The following is a 27,336-nucleotide window of genomic DNA, read 5'->3' on the forward strand; positions in this document are numbered from 1 at the left end:
CTAATGAATGAATTATATTACAGTACTGTACTCTGTAAAATATATAAAGAACAGACGTTAACTATTATCCAATCAGCGATCAGTAAGCTAGCTATTCCTAAATGAAGGCTTGCTATTGGTCAACTATAGGCTGTTCCATTACCAAAGGAAAAAGAATATCAAGCACGTACTGCGGTGCACCGGTTCTCAGGGTTGACAACAAGAAGGGAATTGGTAGGAGAAATAAATGGTTGTTTTATGTGGAATATATATGTATATGAAGTACATTAGACGGATTATGTAAGTATGCAACTCTAAATTATCGTAAATTTATCATAATTTCGGATCAGTGACACTGTGTTAGTAATAGTAGTTTTAAGCAGCAACACAGGCTCGGCCTGAGTATTGATTCTACCCCAGTCTGTAGCGGATTGTAACAGGAACTCCCTGTACCTTAACGCCTAATTACTCGATATGCATTGATGGGCATATAGCAGTTCAATAGCATTAACGTTATAAATTATCGATTTAAATATTTATATGAGTAATACAGATCGATTAGTCTTTGTTTATGTTACCATACCTTTTCATCCAACAACTCAGGTAGGCTCGCTTCAAAACACTGCTGCTGTACAGAAAACAAATAATATTAATAACATTTTAACTATGCATCTTATTATAGCATAGTAATAGATAGGTAATGTTGACAGAATACGATTGATGAAATAAATAATATTTAGCTGTAAGAATTTTTTTTATTGTATATAGGCCTACAATGCAATGATCAATTTAACTATTAAAGCATTATGTCAGCACAGTATGCCTTGGCCTACTGCCTAAAAGCATGTTATGTTAAGCTCTTAAATAAATAAATGCCTTTAAAGAAAGTTTTACTGATGAAAATGAATCATAACTACAATAGTGACAGTGCATATAAAGAAATAAATTATGCCTAAGTATGACTTATAACTTTATTGTAACATTATACATTATGATGTCAATTTAAATCTTATTAAGCTTATAACATTTTTAAAAGTAAAAGATAGCTAATACCGAAACAATGGTTCTTTAAATAATAAGATATCAACAACATCCTCTAAACAGAATATAGTTTCCTGGTTGATGGTGTGTGCATCGAGGAAGTGAATTTCAAAAAGTCATTGAAGTTTCTACGAGTGAGCTGCAGAAATGGGAGACACACTAATAAATGAAGGACTGAAATATGCATTTGTGGTAAATATAACTATTTAAATATTTTAATAATTCCATATACAGTAATATAATAATATATACATTTTTAATATGTATTTTTTACATTTCCAATATGATGTACATGACACACCATACTTTCTGGTAGCACTGTTGTGGTAAATGAAAACTATTGGTATTGTGATAAATCCAAGATTTGAACCTAAACCCTGCAATAGCAAGGATGTTATTCACATTTCAGCTACTGTACCAGAATATGGCCTGGATCAATTGCTCAAAAGCAAAGAATATATAGAATAAAGTAGAACCCATTTAATATGTCTGCTTAATAGAGAGTGGTCCTAGAATAGAGGTAACACAACAAGGAATTCTACTGTATTTGTCAAATGGCTCCTTTTATTTAGTCGAACATGGGGTACAATTACATTTATGCCAATTATCAAATGGTTGTAATACAGTATTATAAACTAAACCATGTTTAAAATGTGCATCTTTTGTAACCGGAAAAGTGAATGAAATATTGTTTTTATGGAAAAAACCAAAAAAAAAGTTTTTACAGTAATAGTTAATAAAGAAATTTTATCCCTTCAGTGGCTTTTCATTTCATGTACAGTAGTTTGAAAATTCCCCTTTACTTCCACCGTAAGTTAAAATTGAAAGTGCCGTGTCATAACCTGTGTATAGAATTATTGTAATATTATATTATTTCCACCCATAGTGTCTCATTGGTATGATTGAATATTCCTATGAAACATTTCCTGTTATTAAAATTATTAAGGGCATAATCATATAGTTATGGTCAATTTTTTTTAACTAACAAACTTTCAGAATTAACAACTTAATTTTAATTATGATTTAAAAAAAAAAAAATATGACTCCATCTCGGGCTCCATCAATCCAGTAGAGTAACACAGAGGGCCGAGACTCTGGTTTAGAGACCCTAATTGGCCCTCCAACACTTGGTCGTTTTTAGGTTTTTCCGACATATTTTAATGCTTGTTGAGTCCTTTGCCCTTTTTAGGGATCCTCTCAAGCTCTGAGGCCCCTGGGTTTAGCCAGTGAGCGCTCATAGCCGTTGCACCACTTCATCTATCAAATCTGTATCTATCGGATTTGAAATCTATGAAATGATTCCGTCATGGTATCGATCATAAAAATGGTGAAATGGAAGTGCTGAATTTAACCAAATGTTCTATATTTTGCATTGTAAATTTCAAAATTTAGACTGCCCCCTTCCAATTGGATCTGCCTATGGGATCTAAACTATGTCTAGGATCTTATAGGAATTACGTTCCTAGGAATAGCTATGGTATTTGATAAGCCACTTTAACCTTTAAAATAATCCTATGCGTGTTGACTTTCTGACAGTGTGCTTTGAAAGTTTCTCATTTGGAACTAAAGTTTTACAAAGAGATTAAAAAGGCTGTCATTCTTAATCCTGTCTTTGTTGTTGAAATAAGTACCACAGTGTAAGCTTTAAATATCTGTGTAACTCTTTCTTTGATTTATGCAAATACAAATTGACTGGAATAAAATATGTCCTGTTTTAACAATGTGCCTGTGAATGTTGTAATTTTTTTTTAAATGTTATTACCCTCCTGAATTTTTTTTTTTTAATATGCCATTGTGTCATAATAGTTATTCACTTTAATAAATAATAAATAATAATAAAAAAAAATATTTACCTGAAAAAACTATAATTTAAAGCAAATCGAAAAAAAAATTTATTTACCTGGAAAAACCTGTAATTTAAAGCAAAAAAATAGTTGAATTGGCTGCCAGTCAATGGGTTTTTGGTGGAATTTAACCATTTATTTTGTTAATATAGGTAAAAACATAATTTTGTATTGCTTTTTCTATGGGGATTACCTCTATCAAAACTACAAAATGGCCTATTCATAGTCTGATTTTATTCATCTCCATTTTTCATGTTTTGGGTAAAATACATCTTAATACACAATATGAACAATAATGTCACCATACAACAATAATTTGTAACATGAAATTTAAACTCTTTGCATTACAACACCTCATTTTATTCCTCATTCACTAAAAGTCAGAAAGGTTAATTTCCATTTGAATGACAAGTCACTTTACAAGACACTTTTAGCGATGACGAGCCATGTATTTAGTTGTATCAGGTTGCATTACAATGTAAATGTTATTTATTAGCATTGTATTGTATGAGTTTTTGTATGAGCATCAGGGAAACCAAATGTCATGTCCCCCTACGGAGTGTTTGTTGTCATGGAAACAATAAACATTATCTGAATATCTGTGTCAACTGGGAGCACTATGATCTTTAAAGATGTATTGTCCCCAAAATCATGACAAATAAAGATTAATAAAATCAGACGTTGGATAGGCCATTTTGCAATTTTAATGAAGTTGTTCACTTCCATAAGAAAAAAAAAGACTAACAAAACTAATAATTTCACTTATAAAAAGACAAAATAAACAGTTAAATTTAACCAAAAACCCATTGTCTGACAGACAATTTGACTATTTTTTTCTTTAAATTACAATTTGTTCAGGTAAATAATTTTTTTTATCCAATCTTTTGTCAAAGTAAAAAAATATTATGTAACATTAAAATGGCATATTCAACAAAAACATTAAAAAAAATTTTTTTTCAGGTGGACAATATATCTTTAAATCAACAAAATATTTCGTTTAAAAAAAACCCATTGTTTGCTTAGGAATACATTTTATTTTTAAGCTTTTGTGGATTGCTGGAAATATTGCCTTGTGGCTGGTAACATTTTTTGAATATGAAGATACAGCTAGGTACCATTACATCAGGTTTTTGACAGGGGTAAGACATTTTTTATAAATTTATTCTTCGATACATTTTTCCTAGTTTAGTTGGCCATTTTCAAGAAAAAAGATTTCGGAAATATTCAATAAAAAAAAAAGTGAAAAAGAACATGCAAATAGAACTATTAATGCCCAACTGCACTGTGTGATATCCTAATTACTAATCTTTTATATTTTTTTTTCTTTGTATATTTTGCAGCCTGCTGTATCAATAGCCAAAGCATGTGGTGCGTGTTTGAACCTAAACAGTATGTTGATCTTATTGCCTGTATGTAGAAATCTTATATCATTTTTCAGAGGCTCTGTGGAGACTAATGCTGTGAGTAATATAGGTCTTTTTTCAATGTTTGACAGACAGGGCCAGAACATTGGGGCAACCCTCTACTTTTCCAAAAGATGCATACTGTAGGTATATTTCCTCAGTTTGAGTAGACTTGTTCTACTGTATCTATTTCAGAAGAGCTTTTAGCCTGAGCTGGCTATTGGTTGAAGTGCCCCTGCCTAAATTACTCAGCAAAAATATTTAATAAAAATCAAATAAACCAAAACCGAAAAACTCCCAAAAAAGGAAATGTTATCATTACAATAATACATTCCATTTGAGTTCAATTAAAATTCACTATACTGAATTTTACACTTCGCATAGTAATTACCTTTTTGAAGTCTGCACTTTTGTTACTTTAAGCTGATGTTTATCTAAATAATACTTCTGATGCCAAGTACTGATTTTGAAATCACAATAGATTTATATATATTAAAGTACATGGACACAAGATTTAGTGTATTTAATGAATTTATTTTTCATTATATATAATAAGTTTTGCACAATCAGAAACTTTAACATTTTTAATACATATAAATTCTTCAGAGGATAAACAAAAAAAGATATGGAGTTGTGGCTTGGTGGTTATGATGCTTGTCTACAAATTCAAGGGTCCTGCGTTCAAATCCTGTCATATGTCAGGATTTTTTCTAATGAAAGTTTACAACTCCACTCCCAAAGACTTATAAAACTTTGTTTATGTAGAGCATCATCTGTTTGTCTTGTGAACGGGAATGCCACCTTTAAGAAGGATAGTGAATGAATTACCCTTGGAAATTTGCCTAAATATATATAAACAAAACAAAAGAAACAAATGTCTAACTCATTCCAAACAATCTAAAAATATGAATATCGCAATTTTATCTTTTCCAGTGTTGCAGACGCAGTGTTCGGCGTCTTCTGGACAAGAATCTAACGTTCCACAAGACGTTAGCCTACATGATTGTGGTGCTCTCCGTAGTTCACTGTATAGCGCACTTCTTCAACTTCCAATATCTGTATGATGCTCAAGTAGACAGTCCAGTGGGATCTTTAAAACGTTTCCTGAGTGACCTGGATGATGTTGGGAATAACACTTGGATAAATCCTGTCAGACCACCTCCTACCGTAAGTAAAGTATATTTGATGAAAGTACATGGAGAAATGGATGAACGCTAAATCACAGAGTGATAATTGTATACAGTGGAACCCCTATTAAGAAAACACTTTCGAGAAAAAAATGTTCTCTTATAGGGGTGTTCCCAGGGGTGCTTCATAAATAGGGGTTGGTCATGGGGTTTAAATTGTATTTCCGCTTGTTCGTTTCACAGGAAAGTGTCCCTTGAATAGGAGGCATTCCAAAGGAGAGGTTCTACTGTATTTAAAATGTATATGAGGTCCATTCCCACTGTAAATAACAAGTCACGTTTTCATTAGTAGTTTAGAAATACAATCAACATTTCAATGGTATTTTCTTATGTAATTTTACTTTGTCCTTGTCTCTATATTTTGTTTAATATCAACAATTTATTTAAGCTATATTCATATTAAATACACTTGACACTATACAGGCCTATAACACATGGATAAATCCTGTCAGACCACCTCCTACCGTAAGTAAAGTATATTTGATGTCATGGGGTTTAAATCGTATTTCCGCTTGTTCGTTTCACAGGAAAGTGTCCCCTGAATAGGAGGCATTCCAAAGGAGAGGTTCTACTGTATTTAAAATGTATATGAGGTCCATTCCCACTGTAAATAACAAGTCACGTTTTCATTAGTAGTTTAGAAATACAATCAACATTTCAATGGTATTTTCTTATGTAATTTTACTTTGTCCTTGTCTCTATATTTTGTTTAATATCAACAATTTATTTAAGCTATATTCATATTAAATACACTTGACACTATACAGGCCTATGACACATGGATAAATCCTGTCAGACCACCTCCTACCGTAAGTAAAGTATATTTGATGTCATGGGGTTTAAATCGTATTTCCGCTTGTTCGTTTCACAGGAAAGTGTCCCCTGAATAGGAGGCATTCCAAAGGAGAGGTTCTACTGTATTTAAAATGTATATGAGGTCCATTCCCACTGTAAATAACAAGTCACGTTTTCATTAGTGGTTTAGAAATACAATCAACATTTCAATGGTATTTTTCTTATGTAATTTTACTTTGTCCATCTAAACACACTTTAAATTTAATAAATGTCACAAAGTCTATGCAATCAAATATTTATACACAGTAGAATTGTATTTATTTAAGAATTTGTTTTGATAGTACCATACTATTACTTTATATACATACTGTAACCTTCATTTAACAAATATAATAAACGTATTGTTCTTTTGTCCGTTGGTATAAAGTTGTAACTTCACATTGCTTGTATTTGTCAAGCATTAACAAATTATTGTGCTTTCATACCGTGGGTGCATTAAAACGTAATCATTTGTTCATCGAGCTCTTTGACATCTAGCCCTTTTGTTTTGGAGTTGTGTTCTATTTTTAGGATTCTTTCTATATATCAAGTTCATTGGTATTTTACAGTGGCAGAGTGTTAGATACCAAATAAAGTATAACAAATTTATATATAACTTTATTTATTGCAATCATCAAAAGTGGGAGCTGTAGTTTGGTTAACATGCTTGCCTTCACCTCCCAAGGTCCATGGTGAACAAGGGGCATGTTTTAACACCCCATATTCAGGGGATACCTCTATTAAGGGGACACTTTGTAGGGTACTAAATGCATCTCCTTTCTGTACTTTTTTCGGGTGGAAGTAGGCCTGTATAGTGTCAAGTGTATTTAATATGAATATAACTTTAAATAGTTGATATTAAACAAAATATAGAGACAAGGACAATGAAAGGTGGGTGAATCTGTTGTTTATTTTAACAACATGTTTTTGCATAGCTTAGGTATATAATTGTTACTGCAAGGTACAGTTCAGGAAGATGTATTTGGTCATATTTTATAATAGAACCTATTTTATATTCCAACACTTCTCTGTCGGTTCACTTTTAAATGTTAATTATTTTTTATCAATTCGATCTCACGCTAACTTCCCTGGCTTTTGATAAGACAAGGTTATTGGCATTTAGTAAAAAAAAAAAATATTGAATGAAAAGATCAAAGTGGGATATCTAACTGAAAAGCACTGTTTGAAATAATACACTACAAAACAGGGCATTCACATCAATATAAATATTAAATGCATGCAAATTCAATCTTGCATATAACTATAAAAGCTTGTTTACAGTTATTAAACAATATAAATAGTACCTTTATATCATTTTTACTGGTTGTATTGATCCTTTGACAATATTGTATTCACTTTTCCAAGGTGACTCATATAAAATGAGCAATGTGATTGTTAATATACTAGTTTGTCAATATACATCTAGTATAGCCCTACAGTGCATTAGTTGCAGTGGCCAATCCATGGTTTATTTTGGTCACAACGATAAAATCAACTTCTGGAATTTTGTGTTGAGCTGTTTTTGCTGCTGCCATGTTGAGCCACTTACCCAAAAAAAAAAATATTATCTCTCTAGGCAGTGGTGATCGAGAACTTGTACTTAATAAAGATGATGTTGAGTAACAATGATTTAACACATATCTATAGTACTTAGTAGAAGTTATCGTTACCAATAAAACCAAATAACCTGAACACATTCATGTTGAAAAATGCTAAAGTATACATGAAATGTTTGACCAATACACTAGAGTTTAATAGGGGTAGCTATATTTAATTTCCTCTTGTTTGTTTACATAGAAAGTGTCCCCTTAATAGAGGTGTCCTTGTAATATAGGTGCCCCGTAATAGCGATATTCCCTTAATAGAAGTATCCCTTTATAGTGGTGTCCCCTTAATAGAGGTGTCCCCTAATAATAGGGGTGTCTCCTTAATTGAGGTGTTCCCATAATAGAGGTATCCCTTTATAGTGGTGTCCCCTTTATAGAGGTGTCTCCTTAATAGAGTTGTCCCCAATAGAGGTGTCCCCTTAATAGAAGTATTCCCTTTATAGTGGTGTCACCTTAATAGAGTTGTCCCCAATAGAGGTGTCCCCTTAATAGAAGTATTCCATTTATAGTGGTGTCCCCTTAATAGGGGTGTCCCCAATAGAGGTGTCCCCTTAATAGAAGTATTCCCTTTATATAGGTGTCCTCTTAATAGGGGTATCCCCATAATAGAGGTATCCTTTTATAGTGGTGTCCCCTTAATAGGGGCGTCCCCATAATAGAGGTATCCCTTTATAGTGGTGTCCCCTGATGTCTCCTTAATAGAGTTGTCCAAACTTAGGGATCCAACTGTAGTATGGACATATTTGTAAATTTATTATAGTTTTACCATGCCATGGTTTTTAACAGAAAACTGTTAAACAGGTAGTAGACAAACTACAGTTCTTGATCACCTACTTAACAATATCAATGATTTGAATCCGGAAGATAAATGACTACTGAATGATGCTCAACAAAACAATTGTTAAACTCATAGCTTATTCCAGGTCCCATTGAGTTATGTAAGAAACTTACAAGTATGATATTAATAATTTCTAAGAGGATTTATGCAACTTCTGGTACAGTAAGATTATGTGTTCACTTCTTGAACATCCTGCATAACCTGTTTGATTAATATACATTTTAAATTGAAATTGGTTATGGCATGCTGATCTATTATACATATTTATATTTGTAATTTAGTGTTAACTTCTTTTGATGTTGTATTGTTTTATGTTTCAAACCTGTTAGTGGCGGTAATTTTCGATGTTGGTTTTGATTGACAAAAATAGAAAGAGAAAGTATATGGAAAGTGGTAGAAACTCAAGTATGATATTAATAACTTGAAATATAATACATGACATATATGAGCTGTTTTCAGTTTCAGTTTGAAACTATGTTTGTTTTTTATTTTAAGAAAAAGGAAGTTGTTCAAGAACAAATAGGAATTTCTTTTTCTCTTCTCCACTTGTTAGTTTATCACTTTATTTAAACTGAGTTTTTTTTAACAATTAAATATTAACCAATGCAGTGATATAGTGAGAAAAGTCCATGGTATACAGTAGGTGTAAAAAAGTTAAGGATGGGTGGAATAAACATGAAACCGTACTGTCAGGTACCCAGATATTTCTTGGGTGGGTGCTGCATGAATTTAGGCTGCGAGTTGTCATTAAAATGAGTTTACGCTGGTGAAAGACATTGACTATGGGTGTCAATCATCCAAATACTCAACTTAGCGCTGTTTACAGTAGCTGCATTATCGGAGTATGTTTCCATACGTGTTTGATCAAAAGTGACTGGGGTAATAATATGTACAGCGCTTACATGCTTCACAACATTAAACGCATTATAAATCCAGGATATTATTATTATTTTAAAATTTACATATACGTCGTTCCTTTATACAGACGCTGTATGGTCTTGGGGTTATTCAGCAGGGTTTACGTCGTGTGGCTGGCTGGAGTGGAGTCGTCATAACAATGGCCTTATTGGTCATGTTTACATCTGCTACAGAATTTATCCGGTATGTACAATTTTTAATAATAATCCAAAGCAGACATATTCACAAGATAGAGAGGTCTTATTAAAGAGCTCAAGGCACAAAATAAACTATCAAGACCAAAATATGTATTTTATTTTTTTTTTATTTTGTAAGATTAAAAAATTAAATTAAAAAATAATTGTTTCAAATATTTTGTTGAAGGAATATAATTTTTTTTATCTTTCCAGCCGATCATATTTTGAAACATTTTGGTTTACTCACCATTTATTCATCATCTATTTTGGGTTTCTGCTTGTGCACGGAGTTGAGTGAGTATTATATTATAATTATAATAATAATGGTAGTCTTATATAGCCTCTAATACAATGTTTTACACACAAAAATGATCCATGAAGAAAAGCAGAGGAACTATTTACACCTCTCAGTTCTCCAGCACTTTTAAGCTTGCCAGAACATTATTCACAAGAGCTCAGATCATAATTTATGGAATTATATTTATTTTATAGATAAAAAATTAAATTTTTTTCTTTTCAGAGGCGTTGTTCGGTCACAGAGTAATACAGACATCCATGATCCCTTCTTTTGTGAGGACGTCCCTGTTACGGAGTGGAAACTTGATGCGAACTGTACAACCAATCCAATGTTTGTGAAAGGGTCTCCAGCCGTATGTTAAATCTTAAATCCTAAAGAGAGGATAGTAATTATGATGGAGATAATAGGGGAATGATAGAAAGATTGTTGATTATTGTGATAATGTGTGGTCAAAAGACGGCCATAGGTGACATGGAAAGATATGGCAAAGAAAGTGTGTGAGTGGCTGAGCGGTTAAGACAGTGTAACATCGGCAGGGTTTTGAGGCTCACAATTGCTCCATGGTTCTGGTGGTAGAATGAGTCTTTTCGGATAAGAACTACAGTAGGTCCAGTGTACACATCTAGCACATGTGCACTTTAAAGAACCTAGTTCATCTTTTGAGATGAGTTGGGGGTTACCCTGGTGTACTAGTACATCACAGCCACTGATCATAACTGGGCTCTCTGGGAGATCAGTCTTTGACTGAAGAAGTATAGCATAAATAAATAATAAACAAAACAGGAAAGTTGGTTTGGAGGAACTTGATGTGCAAGACAGGAAAAAGTGAAGAGATGATTTGTGGTCATGATTGTGGTTACAACAAATCTCTGTGGCTGGGGCAGGTTGGTTGTCAAGGGTTTAGCTTTTAATGATGGTTGTCATGGCCAAAGAAGAGGTAAAGGAGGGGAGTACCAAGTAGGAGTTTCAACAGGCAGCCTGTAATTGTGGTGATTAACATAGCCTTAACTGTTTTAGTAATGATAGTAACACATTTGTATTTTTAATTTCGTTTCAGAGCTATAAATGGGTTACTGGACCTTTAATTTTGTATTTTATTGAAAGACTAATTCGATTTATTCGTAGCTGTCAAAGTGTTACAATTACAAAGGTAAATAATTATTGTATTTTGTTATGTATTTATTAATAAAATGACATAAAAATAATATTTATTTATATACTATATCATTATTTCTCTTTATTTCAATTATGTTGTTAAAAATACAAAAGTAAAAAACTTATTAGTGTATTTTGTTATTTAATGTATTTATTAATAATAATACATAATTTCTATGTATATTTCATATGCAAATGACAATAAATGAAAGTAATTTTCCACTGATGAATGAATGAATAAAGTTATATAAAAATAATATTTGTATGTATATCACATTTGTATATCACAACATTTATGTGTCTTTTTTGTAGGTTGTGAAACATCCATCTCGTGTTGTTGAACTGAGAATGAAAAAGAAAGGTTTCAGCATGTTGCCTGGACAATACATCTTCCTCAAATGTCCTCAACTCTCACATCTTCAGTGGCATCCATTCACTCTTACATCTGTAAGTACACAGCTGCAATGTTCTGGAATGGTTTTTATTCATATCAAAACGTTACACATTTATTAGATTTTGAGAATAAACAATGTGACAGAGTATATACTGTATGCTTATCAGGTCAGTGGTGAAGAGCTGCCCAATCAAGGATTTTCATTCTTATAAGCGGATAAAGCTACCCTTAAATATCTATTATTGTCAGAGCTTCCACCTTCATCCCCTTGACAGCCCCAGCCAATGGCTACTAGCTTTTGTCAGGCAAATCCTGGTGCCACCACTGTCTCAGATCCACATAAAATCAAAATATTATTGAAACAGATTATATTTTCATTATTTTAGTCACCAGATGAAGACTTCTTCAGTGTTCATATCCGTACTGTTGGTGACTGGACAACTACATTAGCTATGGCTTGTGGCGCTACCAGTAAAGATCCCGTAGCAGCTGAAGCTCTTCCAAGGTTAGCATTTTTAGTTTTTTATAGTGGTATAGTTTAAAGCTCTGTCTACACTATCAAACTATAGTTTGAAAAAAGTGTCATGTGGCCAAGTATGGTAGTGATATGACATCATCATGTCATATACAAAAAGTTTGATAGTGTAGACACAGCTTAACGTTGAAAATAACGACATCATCTAGTTGGATCCATCTAGAGATTTCTCTAAAGCTCTGTCTACACTATCAAACTTCAGTACTATAGTAGAGAGTTTGATAGTGTAGACAGAGCTTTAGGATTCCCCTTGATATTGTAATCTATTTATGCAATTTTTTGCTGATTATTAAACTTTATACACACATTTTTTTAATGTTATATTGTTACAACTTATTTGACCATATAATGTACATCTTACTCGTCATCATAGATTATGTTTATGTATCTTTTGCTGGTGGGTAAGCCTTAAAGTCTTTGAACTTATTTACCCACTAGCCATGTACATCACTCTAATAAATGTAAGATGCTTTTTGAAATAAATATTTTATTAATAATGTGTGGAAATCAATCAAAACAAACATATTATTTTGTAGGGTTTCAGTGGATGGTCCGTTTGGAACGGCTAGTATAGACATCTTTAAGTACCAAGTTGGTATGTGTGTTGGAGCTGGTATTGGTGTTACTCCATTTGCTTCTATTTTAAAATCTATATGGTAAGTCCATAGAGTTGGATATTATATATAAAGGCAAAATTACTGAGAAATGACAATGCTGTGGGTATCAGTGGCTAAATCTCAATGTAGATACAAATAAAATATTTTAAAAATGATAAAGTAAAACAGCCAGAAATTGCAGAGCTTTCGATTTTTATTTGTATACAATTATATATTTGATAAAAGCTGGTAGTGAGAACTACAAGGATTCTATCTGTTTTTTCATTTTCCCAACAGAATACTTTAGAATATTTGTTTGTTTACTGTTTACATTAAACTTTAGTGTTGGACCAAAATGCTGTCATTTTCCAAAATCCATTTTGATATAAGATTTTCTGAGAGTCTCTGAATGATTTAATTTTTGGTCTGTATTTTGGTTTTTTAATTAGATTACTTCATAAAGTTTGTTTGATTACTCTATTCAAGAATTATAGTGCTTAATTATTAATTAAACTATTCATTATTAAATTATCTATTTAGGTACAAAATAAAAACAGGAGATGAAGATTTGAAACTTCGTAAAGTCTATTTCTTCTGGGTTTGTCCTGACACAAATGCCTTTGAATGGTTCTCAGAACTTCTTGAAGAATTAGAAACGGAATTGGCTGATTTAGGAAGAACTGATTTCCTCAACTACAATATTTATTTGACAAGAGGTTGGAGTTCAAGACAGGTAAGCGTTTACCTATAAAGCTCTGTCTACACTATCAAATTTTATGTGGAAAAAAAGTGATATGCCCATATATGGACATGATGATGTCATATCACTACCATATTTGGGCATAATACTACCATATTTGGGCACATCACACTTTAAAGTAGTTTGATAGTGTAGACAGAGCTTGACATCCTTCTTTCAAAATATAAATTATATATAAAATCTTTTCATCTAGCCTTGTGGATTGCTAAACATATAAATATATTTATTTGTATATAATCTCTTTTTCTATTAGGCTAAAAATATTTATCTGCATGAAGAAGAGAACGAAGATGCTATTACTGGTCTAAGGCAGAAAACTCATTATGGTCGACCAAAATGGGACGATATATTCAAACAAATTGCATCAGACAACCCAGGGTTAGTATAAACACCAAAAGCAATAGTATTATTATACAATGTATGAGGGAGGTTTTGCAGCAATAGTGTGAATTACAGTACAGATGTGTGAGGGAATATTTATGTGTATGTATGTGTGTTGAGTGGAATAACAAACATACCATGCAGGAAATCTCAGTTGTTAATAGTAGGCCATAGTATTAAAACATATATTTCCCTCATTTGTGTAATGGAAACGTGTTTTTAATAGGATTTCCCCTGAATAAGAATATACCATAGTGTTAAAACATATATTTCCCCTCATTTGTGTAATGGAAAAGTGTTTTTAATAGGATTTCCCCTGAATAAGAATATACCATAGTGTTAAAACATATATTTCCCTTCATTTGTGAAATGGAAAAGTGTTTCTTAATAGGGTTTCTCAAATGGATGGTTCTACTGTATCTTCTAACAGAAAAAGGGGTGTTACTGTACAGAAAAAAATCATATTCATGGAATTACTAAACAAGTGTGAACTGGAATTATATTGAGTTAAACCTTTTTATTACAGTGTGAATGCAGGTGTATTTTTCTGTGGGCCATCAGCTCTGTCACACGTCTTACACAAGAACAGCAACCTACATTCCAGCATTACCAGAGATGGCTGCCGCTTCTTCTACAACAAAGAAAACTTTTAAATTGGAAGCTATTGGTATTACTAGTTGCAGGATTTACCATAAGTATTTTATAAAGTGTTATATAAAAATGATAACATTGTTATGCCTAATAATAATTTGAAGTGAGCAATAATAAATAATAATAATCTTTATTCGGAAAAAACAGCATATTTATACAGTTGCACTTGTGTGTAACAGGGCATCCAAGAAGAATAAGAGAATGCGGCTATTAGATAATATAATTCAAACTAATAAAAAAAAATGTAAATGTTATAATAAGATAAAAACTTTGTTTTGTCTTTGCCTTCATTCACTCTCTGAATGTTTTGAAATATTTTCAAAATATCAATTTTTTTATACAAGAAAATTCATTTCATATATAAGTGTTTTCCAAAAGTCATTTGCTTTGGGTGGGCTGGACACAGTAGCAATGTCTATATTCTAGTGTACTTTAGAACCTCTATTAAAGGGACACTTTAGGGAACAAAGTATCCCTTTAATAGAGTGTCCCCTGAATAAGGGTATAGCTGTAGTGTTAATAAATAGCCCTCATTAGTTCCTCGGGAAAGTGTCCCCTTACTGGGGTATCCCAAAAGGAGGGTATATGTCTAATATAATTATATATTGTAGTGTGTAGCATATTCGCTATAAATAATAGAATGATTATAACAATCACTAGTTATTTACAAAGCAGTTTATTTTTTTATAACTATTTTATTTGAGGACATTACATATTTGCAGTATTTTAAATAATTTTATATTGTTGATTGTATATTGAGTTCTTATTGTACAAAAATATTATTTTATAACATAATTAATATAAAATAATACCAAAAAAACGAAGGGATTTCTGAAAGTTCATATTTCCTGGTTTGTTTGTGGATTTTTTTTTAATGTTACAAATATATTTATGTTTATATTTTTAAATTTCAAGTTTTACCAGCTTTTGACATTTTTTTATTTATTTATTGTAAGATCTGTGTTGCCGAAAAAGGTTATATGACAAAAATGTACTATTTTGTAGTATATTATAATATAGTTTTTTAAACATAGCATAGCAATATTTTTATACAGAATATATAAATAGACTTACTATAACGTAAATATACTTAGAATATGATAAAAGAAAATTCATTTATACATTTAAAAAGTAGGTTATTGAAAAGTTTAAATGAAGGGAATGAAGCAAATTATGTGCGCCAACGGCTGCGTTTGAAAATGTTTATCAAATGGAAAATTCTTTTCCCTGAAATTCTTGCCTATGGAAATCTATATAATAATTAAATCTGAATTACGTTTGTCTTGCTAGATTCCATGTGTGTTGCACAATTCATAAGATTTTTAAAATAAAACATAAAACATAATGTAAGGAAAATCAAGACAATCATAGAAATACTCGTATCTAAGATTGGTCAAATCTGAGACGCGCACTTCGGCCAGACCTATATCAATGATTAACAACCTTACAATGCTGTAAATAATTTGAATTACTCGTCATGTATATTATGAATCTTCATATACAAAGGAGAATAAAAAACTAATATTTAACTGGTGGATAAGTTTTGTTGATGTAGTAAGTGAAAATTCTTAAATGAAGCAATGCGCGCACTTTGGCCAAAACCATTATTTAGTCTTCGGCCAGAATTACTGACCCATATCAATGATTAACAACGTACAATGCTGTAAATATTACTCAACATATAATCTTCATATTCAAAGGAGAATAAAAACTAATATTTAACTGGTGGATAAGTTTTGTTGATGTAGTAAGTGAAAATTCTTAAATGAAGCACAAGGAGAGAATGCGTCACCGAGCGTGGTGTAATATTTGTGTTGTCTATTCGCATGAGTTGTTTTGAATAGCCGTGGAGAAGGGTCTCAGATCCCATGGAACTTGTTAGATGCAAATGAGGGATAAGGTATTTAGGATATTCAAGTGGCATTCCTGACTGGATTTAAACTGGATTTATACAACGTACATAACGTGAGTAGGCCTATTAATCGTAATTACAAAGTAAAAGCACATAACGTGAGTATCAATCGTTGCCATGCATTTGATTAGGCAGAGTCGCGGTAACTTATTTTACACGATTAAAAGAAAATCTAGTTATTTACAAATGTATATAGCCGTTGTCCAAGAGTTTACCATAATATGCTGTAGGCCTATTGTTTTCTTGAAAACGAAGGCCCTTTCATAATAGTTAAGTCGATTAAGATTACTACCTAACTATTCTGTTGTAGCATTATCTTCGGCTAACGTCCAGTTGAAGTTGAACGTGAACGTCCTTTGAAATTCTAGTAAGCCTATGTTGGAATTATCGTTGCTTTCTATTGTAAAGGACATTTATTGTGTAGGCTGGCTAATTGAAGAACTGTTTGATTTATAGGAGGCGAGAAACACTGAAATCACAGTATAATTCCAATATTGGTAATGTTTCTTTTCTTTTTTTGTATTATATCTATTATCCTCTACATTGACTATTACGGAGTTTAATACGCTACATTACTCTATTTTGTAAAGTAAACAATTACGCCTTAAACAAACACCAGTTCGTGAGCTAACACCTATATACAAAACTTCAGTCAAGATAATAAGACAGAGAAAATACAACCTCATAGATATATCATGTTATGTTTAAAGCTCTTTCTACACTATCAAACTTTATGTGACAAAACAAATGCGATGTGTCCATATATGGCCATGATGATATCATATCACTGCCCCATATTTGGGCGCATCACACCATTTTTTGTCAAACTAGTTTGATAGTGTAGACAGAGCTTTGTTATAGAATATAATCGAACATTAAAATACCGTAATATTGAAAATGTATCATTGATGTTATATTTAGAACAGTAAATTAATATTTGGTTTTTAAATTGTGTATTTCTTTTTTTCCCCAACATTTTCTTAACAGAGTAACCGGTAACACAATCTAAATGGGATACGGACCAACTAATGACTGGCTTAAGTATATATTTTTGGTAAACCAATATTTATGTATTTTTGACAAATCATTCGTTATTGTGAATGAGCATAATAGGCCTATATTCACTACGCATGTCGTACAAGGGAAGATGGATATTCCAGTCTTCCCTTGTTTTGTATAATAACTTTTTTTTATTAATTGTATATAGCTAGCGTGGACTGGAGGCAATGTTGCATATTGGGTTCTGACGTTCCTCTTGTATGAAAATCAAGCCCAGTTTCGTTATATCAGGATTTTAACAGGGGTATGTAATGTCTATTTAAGCATATTATAACACTCAATTTCTGACGAATTTGAATATAACTTTCGCATAACAGGATGAACTGCTTTCGTTGAGTAAAAAAGAAAGAAAACATACTGGTCAATTGAAACTCAGCAGTTTACCTCAAATAGCGATAAATTTGATGAATTATAATAATATAATAACTATTTCTAGTGCGCACTTCTCCATTAAAGGTGCTCAATGCGCGCTATTGAATGTGTCCTAGGAGTAGCATTTCGAAAGTTACATATTTATCGGATCCCAAAATTCAAATAGATGACGTCACTAAGTCTAACAGTATTGTTGGTCGTGTTTGCCCTACTCTGACGTAATGTTGTATTCTATACTAAGTAAACTGGGAACAATTTACGAAATAAAGGTATACTTAATATAAAGTACAATAAATGACGTCAGAGTAGGGCAAATGTGACCAATTACTCAACTCCCCGACGCCACAAAGGTATTCCATAGTAGTTATATCAAAGTAGGCCTAATTATTGTTTTCTTGCAGCCTGCCGTATCAATAGCCAAAGCATGTGGTGCCTGTTTGAACCTAAACAGTATGCTGATCTTATTGCCTGTCTGTCGCAATCTTATATCCTTTTTCCGAGGCTCTGTCGAAACAAACACTGTAAGTAGGTGTACTCAAACCAATGCCATGAAGATCTGAATGGACTTCCGTAAAAGTTAATAATGCTAGGGAACAAATTAGTAGGACCTTCTAAAATGCCTTTGTGTCTTAATACATATTTAAAAAACAACAAAAGGTGTAACTTAAGCTAGTTAAATAAAACGTCACTGTTATTAGAGATATTTGGGAACACCCCACTGTGTAAGTTTCTTTATTCTCTAACTTTTATTTTACTTCCTCTGGACGCACCTTGCTTCTTGAATGAAGTTTCAAGTGTAGCTTCCAAATATATTATTATTGTTATTATTATTGTATGTTTAATTATGTTTAGTTAAACGCTCTAAATCATATGTATGATTATATAGAACACTGATTTTATTAATTGTCCATATTATTTATGTTAATGACATAGATGTAAGCATATATATATTATTGTTCACTATAATATCTCTATAATAAGGACTTTTAGATTGAGTGAACGTGCACACGACGGTCACGTCCACATGGTTCGTAGACGTTGCTGTTTCACATTCTTTTACGTTCAGGTTGGTCACATTTGATCGAATATAATAATCAGTGTTTTTTGTGTTTCTAAAACCAGTGTTACAGACGAAGTATGAAACGCCTACTGGACAAAAATCTAACATTTCACAAGACAGTTGCGTATACGATTGTGTTGCTCTCCTTAGTTCACTGTATAGCGCACTTCTTCAACTTTCAATATTTATATGATGCTCAAGTTGATAGTCCTGAAGGTTCTTTAAAACGTTACTTAAGTGATCTGAAAGACGTTGGCAATGACACGTGGATAAATCCGGTTAGACCACCTACTGTAGTAAGTAAGAAAATATTGTTTAAGCTATATTCACACTAATTTGTCCCGTTTCACAAAACATATGGGTTCAATCAATACCTGAACTAGTAGTGTGAATGTACCTTTAGCCTCCATAATAGTTAATTGTAGGAGATGTGCTTGCTGCTGTTATATAGGCCTATTATATTCATCATTTGTAGGCCTGTATTAAAAGTGAGAGAGTGCAGTTGTATGTTTTATACAAAAGGTTACTATTGCACGGTTTCATAATGTCCCGGATGGTACTGGGAAGGTTTTAAACCAGGCAATCTAACAACATGATGGTGAGCTCCGGAGATCAAAGTGTTTATCTGTGGCTGCGACACTATTAGCTTCACACACACCTTAACAGACATCGCGCGACGCGGAGAATACTGTATGTAGATAGTACTGTCGGTATTTGTCTCAGCCAGACATAAGATCAAAGTTATGAGTTCCTATCTTGGCAAGGCGAGCTCAGTGTCCTGTTGTTAGATTGCCTTGTTTTAAACTACACTTTGAAACCGCCCTGTTGTTGGGTAGCTTAAAGATATATTGATGATTTGTTCGTAAAACCACAATTGGTTTAATTCCAATATTTATTTACTAGACTGCATTAGGACTTGGTGTAATCCAGCAAGCACTACGGCGGATTGCAGGCTGGAGTGGAGTTGTGATAACGCTTTCATTATTGCTGATGTTTACGTCAGCAACTGAATTGATCAGGTATGCTAGTTGAAATATAAAATAATGTGTAGAAATATTATTATATTATTTTTGATTTTGACATTTTATAATGGGTTGTAAAGCTCTGTCTACACTATCAATCTAGTTTGACAAAAAAAGTGTTATGTGCCCAAGTATTGTAGTGATGTGCCCAAATACGGTAGTGATGTGCCCAAATACGGTAGTGATGTGCCCAAATATGATAGAGATATGACCTCATGTCTATATATGGGCACATCACATTTTTTTTGATAGTGTAGACAGAGTTTAGGTGCGCAATCAAACTTTGTTACAAAAATGTTATGTGCCCAAATATGAACATGATGATGTCATAACATTACCATATTTGACCACATCACACTTTTTTGTCAAACTTGTTTGGTAGCGTAGACAGAGCTTAATATATATATATATTTTTCATAGATACTCTGTCTATATTCTATTAACTTTTTTCAGACATTCATACTTCGAAACGTTTTGGGTAACACATCATTTATTCATCATTTATTTTGGATTTCTGCTCGTTCACGGAATTGAGTGAGTACATCAGTTAAATATACAAGTTCATTTTGGAATTAATACCTTTTATTGAAAGCATTTTAGCCGTTTGATTTACCGCACGAATTTATTTATTTTCAGAGGTGTTGTTCGTTCTCAAAGTAATGCGGTAAAAACTTTAGACAACACGGCATTCCACGACCCCTTCTATTGCCAAGACATCCCAGTTGAAAATTGGAAAATAAACGACAGATGTTCCACTGACCCTGTATTTGTCAAGGGTGCCCCAAATGTATGTTTAAAATTTAAACACATTTACATAATCGCAATAATTAATAACAAATCGAGTACTACTAATATTTAAAGATGGTCAAAGTATCGTCAACATGTGACTAGAAAATATTTGCGATGACGTCACATATACGCCAGTTCCTAATTTAACCAGAAGTTTAGATTATATATGGGCACATCACATGTTTTGGTCACATAATAATAATAGTGTAGACAGCTTAACGTGTAATTTCACAATGTCTCATTCTTTCAGAGCTATAAATGGGTTTCTGGACCTTTATTTTTGTATTTTATCGAACGATTCATCCGGTTTATTCGTAGATATCAGACTGTTACAATTACACAGGTAAGATATTACTTAGTTAGGCGAAAGTAGAAATACAGACAGAATACCTCACAACGTAAAGTTGAAATAATACTCGTGTGCAAAGTTTGTGTGACGATATAGAGGGCGCTATAACAATGTACTGTTCAGAGCCATATATTTGACTCTGGTTCTGTATACGTTACAAGATAGTACTTTCGTTGGTTATAATAGAACTTTTCTTATAATATTACCGGTCCGGGTAAATTTAAATGACTTACTAGCGTACGTATAATATAGTAAATCTAGGTAATACTGGATTGTAACATTTTGTGTGACGATATAGAGGGCGATATAACACAGTATTTTATCCTAAAACCATTCGAGGTCTCTGGAAATTTACACAAAGATATATAGTGCTATCTTTGATTAAGATAAGTTGTCTTTATATATGTATGCTGTTCGGTCAGGATCCGTAATTACAAAACTAAAAACACCTGTTCCGGCACGGTTCCGGTCGTCCCCGCCGTAAAAAAAATCAACGTTGATGTTTCGTTTTCACGACGCTCCACACAGCTATGCACCAATTGATAGCCGTGTGAAAACGAAACATTGGCGTTCGATTTCAAACCGTGCCGGAACAGATGTGAAAGACCCTTTACACGCGTACATTTATAGTACTTTAATTGTTTCAGGTTGTGAATCACCCGTCTCGTGTTGTTGAACTTAAAATGACGAAAAAGGGGTTCCGTATGTTACCAGGACAGTACATCTTTATCAAATGTCCATCGATTTCACATATCCAATGGCATCCGTTTACACTTACATCAGTGAGTACAGTACATTGCCGTAAAGCTCTGTCTACACTATCGAACTAATATGGTATTGATATGCTTAAATACGTTAGTGGTATGACATAATCATGTCGATAAATGCTCACATCACATTTTTTGTCACGTAAAGTTTGATGAGCTTAAAATCGCCCTCTATGATGGACTCACGGCTAGATTTCAGAATTTACAATGACAAAAAATAGTGTTAAACTATTATATAACTTTAGCACTTAATTTTACATTGTTTATTTCCTCAGCTCCAAACTAGGTTTCATAATAATACATATTTGAGTAGAAATCATACTCCCATTCTGTTTTTTTCCCACTCCTATTTTGAATCGTTCATTTTGTAGTCGCCAGATGAAGGCTTCTTCAGCGTTCATATCCGTACTGTTGGTGACTGGACATCCTCCTTAGCTTTGGCTTGTGGCATTAACAGTGCAGAATCCGTAGCTGCTGAAGATCTTCCAAGGTATGTACGGTTTGACTTGGTTTGCTACTAGAATCTAACAACAGGGCACTACGCTCGCCTTGCCAAGATAGGAACTCGTAATTGTCTTATTAAATTACGAGTTCCTATCTTGGCAAGGCGAGCGTAGTGCCCTGTTGTTAGATTCTAGTAGCGACAAATACCAACATTATTACTGTACTGTGTACAAATTGTCCGCGGCACGTGGAACTGATCGTGTCACAGCCACAGATAAACCCTATCTCCGGAACTCAGCCTCCTGTTAGATCGCCTTGCTAGAATACAGTAAAACCCCGGATTAAGGGTACATCTTCGAGACCTGTCCCCTTAATTGAATACAGTGTTGGTCATATATTTCCCTCATTCGTTTACAGGAAAGTGTCCTCCTCATAGGACCGTCCACTAAATAGGTGCGTCTCAAAAGAGGTTATATAATACAGTACTAATCTAAAATTTAACGCCCACTTGTACGTAATTGTTTAGGATAAAGAACCTGGGTATAGGAATGATTCATGTTTTTCAAGACTTTTTCGGTATCAGAGAGAGTCCTCCGTTGGGAGACCCTTGTTTAGGAGAAATAAATGAGGAAAAATTATAACTCTATCCATGGCGAACCCTAAGAAGTGGTACACTTTGAATCCCAAAGGTGTTAATTTATTTATACGATATCAAAACGTATGTACTATTACCCAAATTAAAACTGAAACTTCTATTATTGTTGTATGGTTTATTATAGAGTATCCGTTGACGGTCCGTTCGGAACGGCAAGTATAGATATATTTGAATACGATGTTGGTATGTGTATTGGAGCTGGTATTGGTGTTACCCCATTCGCTTCCATCCTCAAATCAATCTGGTGAGCTAATTTAGGAGGAATAGGCTAGACTAGATTCACTCTAGGGAAGAGTGTAATTTATTGTGACGTGTATGATTTGTTGTCTGATCAGGCCAACTGCGCCCTCTAAAAAGCAGTGAAAAGTTAAATTTAACATTTTCCTATGTAGTCCAGTAAAAGCATTGTTCAACCGGACAAATAAAATAGGTTGAAATTTTTCTAAATTCAAACTAATTTTGACTTTTCCATCAAGCAGTTAATTGAATGAAAGCTATTTATCTTTGAAGGAAATTGGAAATTGTTCACATCGACCTTATTAAATATGTCAAATAGCATTACAAACAGTTGTTCCTATTATATCTTTGTATTGAATGAAGTTGGAACGTTGGAACTTTGCCACTTCTGGTCATCTCGACTTTCTTCTAGAGAAAGGAAATTATTAATTATGTTGCATAGGCCTAAGCCAAGAACCGGGGCTAACTTGTGTAATATTTTGACATGTACATGATTTGTTGGTCTACTTGGCAGACAATAATAATAGCCTATTATTCATTCATAAATCGAGCCATTTAATTGTTGCAAAGAAATTCAGCTGCAGATATAATTTAAGCTAATTGAGTGATTTGAAATATTCGGATTGTGCAATAAATATCCAAATTTGAGAGGGAGCCGACAAATCATTCTTAAAAGTTAATTTGAGGAATGCTGGTTCTTTTTCGTTCCTGAGAATGTCAACTCACGGCTGCAGTACTGTTATGTATTTGTACATCAAATACTACAAAGATTAAAATATGCATGTCTGAAAAAATTGCGTCGTCTGAAAAAAATTGAAGACTAGTTAAGACCAAATATATTTCTAATATCTTGTTTTTAAATCATAGACCAATACATTATGGTCAATGGTTCTATATATTCGTAGAGGTCCATGGTTAGATATTTTTAAAGTTAAAACTTGTCCTGTTCCAAGCAGTTAATTATTAATGAATAATATATTCTTCCGGAGAAAGTAACTCATTCATTTTTATATGTTATTAATATATAGGTACAGGCTAAGAATCGGCGATAAAGATTTAAAACTTCGTAAAGTGTATTTTTTCTGGATTTGTCCCGACACAAATGCGTTCGAATGGTTTTCGGAACTTCTGTCTCGATTCGAAAATGATGTTTCAGAGTTAGGACTGTCTGACTTCCTAAACTACAACATTTATTTAACAAGAGGCTGGGGCTCAAAACAGGTAAAGCCGTATATTATAAAGAGTATTATAAAGAGTATTATGTGTTGCATATCTAAAGCTGTGTCTATTAAATAGTGTGATATAGACAAATATGGTAGTGATATGCCCACGTATGGGAGTTACATGACGTCATCCATATTAGGGAACATCACATTTTGTATGTCACATAAAGTGTCATAGTGTAGTGTAGGTCGTCCCAAATCTTTATATGTCCAATTTAAAGAAATGTATCTGCAAATGTTATCTTTTCTATTCTTGTCTTGTTTTAGGCTAGAAATATATACCTGCATGAGCAAGACAATAAAGATCCAATAACGGGCCTAAGACAGAAGACACATTACGGTAGACCAAAATGGAAGGATATTTTTAAACAGATTGCTTCAGATAATCCAGGGTTGGTCTATCAATATTGTTTTAGTATATTACACGATAACATGCTTTTCTAACTTATCTTACAATGTCTGTAGATACCTATATACAAAAATAATATATGGTTATTGATTTTCATGAAAAAATCGATATATTTGTGACGTCATAAAATCTCGAGTTAGCTGTATTTTTAATATTGGCCGGAGTATTAATAAGCACGCCCTCTGTAGTCATGCACTTTGCAAAGTTTTTTTCCCCAGTTTATAAGCGCGCTTTAAGTCATGCTTATTTCACGAGTGTCCATTTTATTATGTCTATAGTATATTCCTATTTCACGTGATAATAATCAAAATGTTAAACCTGCGTGATAAATTGTGGTCTTCCTGTCTCGGTGAATAACAAAAGAATGCAAAATACTTTCTGTTCCGGTTTTATTGATTTAATATTAGGGCCTATTCAATATTCTTAAGCATGTTCATTGTTTATTTTCCACAAATGAAAGTAATCCTTATATATCGTTAAAGTAAAATTCATTGAAAGGAAATCCGTAATAATTAATCTTGACCTAGACTATACCAGCCTACCTACCTACCAGCCTTTGTCAGAAAGCAAACAAACACAAAACGCTATTTATCATGTTGAATTGGCAAGTTTTTTTTTTGAAGTCAGAAAGAACAAAAAATACTTGTAGTAGGCCTACGTGGCCTGAATAAAGACAATCGGAATAGGAAAGATCCGTTTCAAATCCAATGCAGTTCCGTTCCTGTTGTGGCTGTTGCCAAATCGACAGTGAAACACGCCTTGAAAATTAACATAGAATACGAATGATACAGTATACGCAGGCATACCATAACGAAAAATAAATGCGATATATTCTTTGCTTTCTTATTCTTTATTGCCAATCATAAAACAACAACAACAAACAAACAACTACAAACTAGGTGGCAGGAAACACAAAAGGGAACTAAATCCCTGTAACAAGAGCCAGTGTAACTCTCTTACCGAGTAGCACATAAAGATAAAATATAGCATTTCAATAAATATATCAGAAAATACAATATAGTTTCATGATTTAATTTTTGTTTAGATACACTTTTAAAATCTTTTTTATGCATCTTTATGCTGTGTTTTTGTTGGCAGAATCGATGTAGGAGTGTTCTTCTGTGGACCTTCAGGTTTGTCAGACGTTCTTAAAAAGACCAGTCATCAACACTCTGGCACTGCTCAACAAGGCTGTCGATTTATCTACAATAAAGAAAACTTTTAGAAGCGATTGAAAATTGTCGAAACGACTGAAAACAGTCCCATCAGGATTGCAATTTCAGTCTGGAACAGATAAACTGTTGGTAAAAAGAAGAATGTAAAAAAAATGTCAACTAAAGATATATATTTATAAAATATTTAAATGTAGAAAAAAAAATGTTATTGAAGATACATTTCTGTAGGTAAGTTGTTAAGTCCTATTATATAGTATATCATAAAACTCTCCACGTCATCCTACGCCTAGGCCTAATTTATACATTGGTTGGCGGTAGTAGGTGCCTAGTCCTCATTGGTTGTGTGTATGTATTTTCTATGCTCTCAATGACGTCATATAGTTAATTGTAAAGGCCTATTATGTGAATAAATATCTGTGGTTGATTGCTTAAGCGTTAATAAACCACGATCGAAATCGAAGGACAACATTATAGGAATCGTGCCAATCATAATGAAACGGAAATGTGAAAGAGTTTTTTGAACATTTTTTTTCTACAGCTCACTATGTCGGTCGGTCGGTTGGTCGGTAAACACTAACTTGAGCACGCGACTGCAGCCATGTATTTGACTGTATGCGCGTCACGCGTCGACGGATTCTAAATTAGGGTTCTAAAATGATTGTACAATTGTATATTGTTTTCTTCGATTCAAAACTGTCTGACTAAAATTAGATTGCTGTAATTCATTTTCGATTACACTTTTGGTGTTGTAACGATTTTTTTTCAAGGAAATAAAAATATCTTCAGGTACAATCCACTATAATATTATACACATTTCTTATTAAAGCGTGGTTCCCACTAGAACGCAACGCAACGTAACGCAGCGACGTATCGACGCAAAGTGATGTATTGCGTAATCACAAGTGGGAACCGACGACGCAACAGTGCTGTAAAAATCGCAGATTTGATTTCATGCAGGCGGGGGCAAACACAATGATTGGAAGGGCATTTTCATACGTTGCGTAGGTTGCGTTACGTTGCGTCGCTTGCGTTACGTTGCGTCGCTAGTGAGAACCAAGCTTAAATGTGATATGTTATTATGCACGCATTTACAATGATGTCCTCTTAATATGGGTTTCGTACTTTGTTTCTATTTGTATTATCTATTTATCATTTCTATTTACCACGATTTGTAATTCTATTCTGTTCTTGTTTTAGCCAAATTACATTACGTAATAATATCCCAACATGTTATTTTTTCTAATGCCTTTATTGTAACAAATACAT

The 27,336-nt window shown here is 33.0% G+C and overlaps 2 protein-coding genes across 8 annotated transcripts; both read left to right on the forward strand.

The window, feature by feature from the left end:
• The first annotated feature begins 159 nt into the window (after nt 1-159).
• On the forward strand, nt 160-15,055 carry LOC144848588 (NADPH oxidase 2-like). The gene is made up of 15 exons (XM_078705389.1): nt 160-279; nt 1,084-1,212; nt 3,908-4,003; nt 4,205-4,324; nt 5,201-5,434; nt 9,719-9,834; nt 10,041-10,121; nt 10,348-10,477; nt 11,183-11,275; nt 11,593-11,727; nt 12,061-12,179; nt 12,746-12,865; nt 13,346-13,538; nt 13,819-13,943; nt 14,473-15,055. Exons 2-15 carry the CDS (start codon nt 1,168-1,170, stop codon nt 14,597-14,599), a joined length of 1,734 nt encoding a protein of 577 aa, XP_078561515.1. The 5' UTR covers nt 160-279; nt 1,084-1,167; the 3' UTR covers nt 14,600-15,055.
• Nucleotides 15,056-16,378: 1,323 nt separating this feature from the next.
• Nucleotides 16,379-26,502, forward strand: LOC144848586 (NADPH oxidase 2-like). Of its 7 annotated transcripts, none has more exons than XM_078705383.1 (16): nt 16,379-16,562; nt 16,820-17,006; nt 17,497-17,563; nt 17,717-17,812; nt 18,342-18,461; nt 19,063-19,296; nt 19,904-20,019; nt 20,476-20,556; nt 20,659-20,809; nt 21,062-21,154; nt 21,808-21,942; nt 22,299-22,417; nt 23,151-23,270; nt 24,292-24,484; nt 24,754-24,878; nt 25,994-26,502. In XM_078705383.1, the coding sequence occupies exons 3-16, from the start codon at nt 17,519-17,521 to the stop codon at nt 26,118-26,120; spliced, it is 1,755 nt and encodes a 584-aa protein (XP_078561509.1). In that variant the 5' UTR covers nt 16,379-16,562; nt 16,820-17,006; nt 17,497-17,518; the 3' UTR covers nt 26,121-26,502. The 7 variants fall into 7 exon arrangements, with proteins under 7 accessions (XP_078561509.1, XP_078561510.1, XP_078561513.1 ...); XM_078705384.1 differs by having other exon boundaries at nt 16,918-17,006; XM_078705387.1 differs by having other exon boundaries at nt 16,966-17,006.
• Nucleotides 26,503-27,336: the final 834 nt, after the last annotated feature.

This window comes from Antedon bifida, chromosome 7, assembly GCF_963402885.1.
Source record: "Antedon bifida chromosome 7, ecAntBifi1.1, whole genome shotgun sequence".
In the NCBI taxonomy this organism is placed as follows: Eukaryota; Metazoa; Echinodermata; class Crinoidea; order Comatulida; family Antedonidae; genus Antedon; species Antedon bifida.

Bases quoted from the DNA above. Each gene is read 5' to 3' on its own strand.
- LOC144848588 (XM_078705389.1), top strand. From the start codon at position 1,168: ATGGGAGACACACTAATAAATGAAGGACTGAAATATGCATTTGTG. The intron at 9,835-10,040 runs GTATGTACAATT...TTATCTTTCCAG, and splicing joins TCTGCTACAGAATTTATCCG to CCGATCATATTTTGAAACAT. The intron at 10,122-10,347 runs GTGAGTATTATA...TTTTCTTTTCAG, and splicing joins CTGCTTGTGCACGGAGTTGA to AGGCGTTGTTCGGTCACAGA.
- LOC144848586 (XM_078705383.1), top strand. From the start codon at position 17,519: ATGGGATACGGACCAACTAATGACTGGCTTAAGTATATATTTTTG. The intron at 18,462-19,062 runs GTAAGTAGGTGT...TTCTAAAACCAG, and splicing joins GCTCTGTCGAAACAAACACT to TGTTACAGACGAAGTATGAA. The intron at 23,271-24,291 runs GTGAGCTAATTT...ATTAATATATAG, and splicing joins TCCATCCTCAAATCAATCTG to GTACAGGCTAAGAATCGGCG.